This window comes from Chaetura pelagica, unplaced genomic scaffold (assembly GCF_000747805.2).
Source record: "Chaetura pelagica isolate M959 unplaced genomic scaffold, ChaPel_1.0 scaffold1663, whole genome shotgun sequence".
Classification (NCBI taxonomy): Eukaryota; Metazoa; Chordata; class Aves; order Apodiformes; family Apodidae; genus Chaetura; species Chaetura pelagica.
In genome coordinates, this window is record NW_009952736.1 from 32,768 (window position 1) to 38,728 (window position 5,961).

A 5,961-nucleotide genomic window follows, 5' to 3' on the forward strand; every position below is an offset into this window, starting at 1 on the left:
CCCGGGTGGCGACCGGAGTCCCCCCGGCTCTCCCGGGGTTCGCTGAGACCCGCCTCCCGTGCTCGTCCCTGAGCTGTACCCGGCTCTGCTGGGGGGGAGCTTGGGACGAGCAGGGCCAGTCGGCGCAGCTCGGAAATCGGGACTCCCTTCGGCTTCCAGCTTCCCAAAGCCAAGCGCCGTGTTGCAGGAAGGCCTCACACACCGCTAAAAAAAACCGTTTTGAGCGGACCTGCAAGCCCATAACGTCCTGCTGCCCGCCTTGCGGAGCCGGCAGCGTGTGTGCGAGGGCCTTGCTCTCTGAGCTTAATTTTTCTTCTTGAGCACATATGAGTACAGGTTAAGTGGTTCATTACACATGGTTGCTGTCGAAAACAGCATCACAAGCTTACCTGTCAAAGCCCGAGCACAATTGTATTTCATCGCTTGAAGTGCTGTAGCATTTGCAAGATTTTTATAGCATTTGCAGGAAAATTTTATATTTGAGTTTTAACACAAATTTCAAATTACAAAATCTGCAGTATGTGAAAAAGTTGGATCCTGTATTATGTAACTTTTTGGGTTTAGTACACGGACATACACACATCTCTGTAATCTGGGTATCAGGAAACCTGTAGTAGTTCTTCAGTCATGTCAACATAAGTATTTGTGCATCTGATTACTCCATTTTTTATTTTTTTTTCTGATTCTATTTTTCATTTTCATAATTAATTCCATTAGAAGAGCATATGGCTGGCAACTAGTAAGCTCCCTTCTGTGTCAAACTATGCTTAGCACTAGTTTGGCAATACTGTGAAAAGGAAAATTCTTTCCTGTCTGAAATATTTGATTTCTTTATCTGTTTCTTTCTGACTGTCTGAACTCATGTTATGCCCATAGGGAAATCATTGTTCTCCTGCAAGACTTTCCATTTAATTTCACCAGGACTTCCTACCTGTATGTCTTGGACATTGCTAATATCTCAAGCAGTGTTTTGTGGTTTTGCTTAGAACAGAAGTCATTGCAAGGACAATGCCAAGTTTGTCTTTTCCCTTTCTTTGAAATAGTTTTTAGTCTTTGGCTTCCTGTTTGCCTTTCCAGGTGTGTGACATTAACTGGTTGTGATGTTCTGAGCTGTACCTGAGCTAGCAGGCTCTGGACGTAGTAGATGTGGAACATGCTGTTGCCTTTACATTGCATGGTTCAGTACTGTGTCATGATGTGGTAATACATTTCTAGATCCAAATTCAAATCCCACAGTGTAAGGATGTGTATGCCTAGGTCAGGGACTGTTGGCACTAATGTCAACATGTGAAGCCATTCTTTAAAGAGTGGAGTTAGCACAGGCATTGTAACACTTGAGTCTTCATGTCACCTGCCCAATATCATGGGTTGTTTTCCCTGCCTGCTTTGCTTTGGTAGTTCATGTGCTGAATTCTTTTCACTTTTGTGTGAGAGTGCTCTCCCCTCTGGCCTTTCAGAGTAAAAGATCCTCTGGATGTTTGAAATGCACACGTTCTGTTCTATCTGCTTTTCTCTGTGCAAGACTTTTTTTATACTAATTTTCAGGTGTGTCTGTTTCAGCAACTTGTGGCATCATGCTTTACAAATCCTGCCTCTACCTGTTAGCATCTCCTCAATCAGGTCTGGTGACTTTTTGTTGTTTTTCTTTCATTTCCCAGGTATTGTACTGGCAGCACTGCAAAAAGCTTGTCATTCCTTCCTTTTTCTGACTTAACAAGTTCAGCTATCACCTCTTTTATACTATGCATATTACTTGTTCTTTTGTGTGTTTCATGAGTGTCTGATGTGCTACCTGTGAAAACCTGTTTTGGATTCATGTGTTTTACAAAGCTTTGTTCTGTTTTGTCATAGCCTCTGAACAAATATCAGAGAGTAGCAAATTTATTTCACTGTTTGCCCTTTAATGTAATTAGTGACTTGCAGTTTAAGAGACTTTCTAGTCCCTCATACAAGTAAGTTGCTGCTGTCATGTTTATATTGAGTAATAAAGCCATTAAAAATGTAAACTCTAACTTTTCTTTACTGGATGAAAATAATAATTTAAATTATTAGTGATATTTTTTGCTTTGTTGAATCTAAGAATGCCTAAACCAATGCAATGTGATAATGCCATGGGAAGAAATAATCCTACCCATCCCAGTTGCCGCCTTCTTTATCTTCCCTTTGTACCAGCACATGCATTTGTACAGCTTGCTGCATGAGGCTGAGGAAATAAACTAGCTGGAGAAAAATGAGCATTTTTCATGTGGACCTCTTTTCCAAGTTGAGGGCAGGGTGAACTGTGCATGGTGTGCAAGAAAAGGAGATTTTAATATATTTGTTTCAAGATTAGCATCTGTAATCCACTGCTGAAATGCCTCTTATATTAGAATATAGATTTTGTGAGGTTCCCTAGTAGTGTGATGAATTTATTTAGCAAAATATTAGAATAAATCTAGTCACATAGCCTGTTGCGTGTAAGATACAAAACCCCAAATAAGTGTAAAAAACTACTTTTTATTTTTCCTGTTTACTCGTGTATATTATTCGTAACAAAAACAAACATCCATTGAAGCTCTGTGAATTCTTTCTGTCAAGTAAACTGGCTGAAAAAATTCCTGAGTAAAGAGCACTGTATAGCAATCTCTAAAATTTAGGTAGAATTTAGTAGAAGCACTGCTTTTACTGTGAGTATTTAACCATGATTATTCAGGATGTACCATTTCAGTTTTTCAGCTGTGAGATGTAATTTCCAATAGTGCAATAATGCCTGCTTCTATTAGGAAGAATGTCTTTTGTTACTTCTTACTGAATTTGCCTAATTTTGGAATTTGTCTCATCAGTGGTAGCTCTCCTCTGATTGTAGCACGTGAACTGTAGCTAGAATGCAAATTGACCTCGTTGTTAGAAAAGTCACCGTAATGTCTCTATGACCATTTGGTCTTTCTTCTAGGCTGTGGTAAGGCCTGAAAAATTAACTGAAAACAACACCACGGTGAAGGTTGCAGCACTGTGGTGTTATTTTAAAAACTAGAGGGGAGAGACTGGGAAAGGAGCTGATACGGAATCGTAAGCCCAGGAGTGAATCCCTCAATGACAAATTGTCTGCAGCGTTTTGTGGCAAGATTAAAGTGCTGAGAATTTTGAAAGAGGAGAAGGTGGTAGCTGGTAGCACATTCTTGCTCACGGTGAAGGAAAAGAATATGCATGTAGAGTACTTGATGCTTCATGTTTCCATAATGCTGTAAAACACACAAATGCGTTCATTATCACCATGTGGTTGCTAATTATAGCATTATTATTTTCATTACCGCTTAAGTGAAAAACTGGGGAGAAGTGTCATGTTTGCCATCAATAACATCCCAAGTTTAGTTTGTGTTTGCAAAAAGGGAAGGAAGATTTTAGTCTTATTGCACATTTTCTTTTATTACAGTAGAACTAATCTAAAGTGTTTCTAATGAGGTGATTTATTATCTTTTTTCCTCTTAAAGTGCCTTTCCAGAAGATGACCATAGAGGATCTGCCAGAACCTTCCTTAGAAGGAGATTCCCTCATTGAAAGAGATCGGTTCTTATTCTCAAGCTCTGAAACATCTGTTACTTTTTCTGTTGCTGCAGCACCAATGCCTTCAGATTGTGGTATGTACTTTTAACAGAAAATTTGCAATCAGCAGAGAAGAAATTTGAATAATAAATTTTAAGATAAGCTGTCAGCTCTGCATTTATTCTTTATATTCAGAAAAAGTTTAAATGAATTCTCTATTATTTTTAAAGGAACTGAAAGATGGAAGACCCATTTTTTTTCTCTTTTCTTACTGCATAGATTTTAAATTATAATATCTTTTCCTTCTTACTTTTTCTTCTGTGTGGCAGATGTTTGTATTTTTTTCACATGTCAGTGTAGAACTGGGTAGTTTGATAAGATGTAAAATTGCAGTAATTGGATGTAGTTAAGCAGTGACGTCACCTTTAAAATCTCTAAAGTTACGCTTTTTCTCGTGCTTTCAGTATGTAACCAGTAGACTATAGGGTGATAGTTCTGTTGGAAGTGCAGATGTTTGTGGTGGTAAGAACTGTGAAATGCGTGTTAGAAAATTATATATCACATCAGTGATCAGTGTTTGAAATAATGATGAATTGTCTTTCCATGTATCCATCATAATATTTTAAACAGGTTATATAATATATTAAAATGTCACAGCAGGTAAGGATCTTCACAGAAAGCTACAACTATTATGCCTTTGAATATTGCAGAAGATGTTAGTGACATCTGTATACTTTAATAATTACTGCCTCCACTTCTGTTTTTCCTGTGTATTGATTACAGCAATCAGCTGTATTCAGGAGAAGTAAATACATGTAATGTTCTGTCTTTGACAGACTCAGCACTCTTGAGACCCATTTGATGAGGTAGCACTGGTTGGAAATCTTAATATTCCCATAAGATACTTGTTATAGTACATAAACATGTTTCTGTAGCCGGTTCTCATAACTTGTCTGCCCTGTTCTACTGTAAGTACTGCCATGATTTTTTCCTTCTGCTTTACTGGTGCCTCAGAAATTTTTTTCATTCATCATTCTTTAAATATTGTTGTGTTGTGATATCTTTTAATAACACTACAGTATCACTGTCTATCCTACTTGGTCTGTGCCTACTCAGTGAATAAATAAAATTTCTTTTACAGAAGGTCAGTGTCACCTGTGTAACAGTAATGTTACTGAATCTAGGTAACGAAGGTTAAACAACAAAGATTCCTGGTCGTTACATTAAGTGCGTTTATTTTTCCTTAATACAGTTGAGTGCAGGAATCAATGTGTGTGGAAAACAGGTGGAGAAAGTAATCTTTTAAAGTAGCTAGATATCATTGTCATCCTTTCATGAAACTTTTTGTTCTAACAAATTTTCTGTAACATTTCTTTGGTTTTCAAATACTACAGCTGATCATCTGTTAAGCACTTATGATGCTTGTTAGTAATACTTAGTATATTCTCCGTTTTTTACTCTAGCATTCTGATTGTACCAGTCAGAGTTGATTTTTATTACATTATTCAGTTCTGGTTTGGAGCTAGAAGTCTTTCTTGTAGAGAGGCATCATGCATATTGTTTAGGATCATAAGTCTCATTGGCTAGTTGTCTGTTTACTTCATAGCTTTCAGGAATAGATAACTGTGGTTTATGGGGAACTTAAATGTTAGAAGAAAATTATCACAATTAAATAATGAGGTGTTTTTTTACACCTATACTTTGGGTTGCCTGAAGCAACTTGAAATCTTAAAATCTTAAAAATGTCTTTTTTCTGATCTTTGGTGGTTTAATTTTTAAAGATGCTTCTTACCTGCAGCTGCCACCAGCTGGGTTTGATACATTAATGAAATACCTGAAAATAATTGAGGACATAGAATGCCTTCCTGATTTGTGGATGTGTTTATATTTTTGTATGTTTTATGTAAATTGTGATGGGAGAAGAAGGAAAATACATGTTTTGTAGCATATGGAGAAATCATGGATGCATTTGATCCCTGAGAGATCAAGGGACTTGTCTGTGCTTTGGAACAGTTTAGAATCAGTAGCTTTTGGCTAGTTTGAAGCAAGAGTCAACCCTTGTTAGTCTAGTCACTGCACATCTCTGTTAGTCCTTGCCTAAACTTAAAATCAGTCTTGCAGTATCATTGTATTGGATGCTGTTTCAAAGCTTCTTCAGAAGTACAAGCAAGACCTTAGCATTAAAGGAAAAATAGACCAGATGTGAAAGAAAATTTTCTAAATCAATTGAACATTCTGATTTTCCAGTGTGGTTAGTGATGAAGTGAATCTGCTATTCTTTACCTCTGAGTTTGCAAAACTAGATGCTTGTAAAAATTAGAGTTACTCCTAATATGTCCTTTTTTTTTTTTTTAACAGAGTTTTCCTTCTTTGATCCCAATGATGCAGCATGCCAAGAAATACTTTTCAACCCCGAAACATCAGTTTCTGAGTTGTTTG

General features: G+C 37.2%; 1 protein-coding gene across 1 annotated transcript in view; it reads left to right on the forward strand.

The window, feature by feature from the left end:
- The first annotated feature begins 3,484 nt into the window (after window positions 1–3,484).
- CLIP4 (CAP-GLY domain containing linker protein family, member 4) overlaps window positions 3,485–5,961 on the forward strand; it is a 26,846-nt gene continuing 24,369 nt past the window's right edge. Inside the window, exons 1-2 of the mRNA XM_009994698.1 lie at window positions 3,485–3,617; window positions 5,881–5,956. Coding sequence (XP_009993000.1) covers window positions 3,485–3,617; window positions 5,881–5,956 — 209 coding nt within the window. The remainder of the gene's footprint in view (window positions 3,618–5,880; window positions 5,957–5,961) is intronic.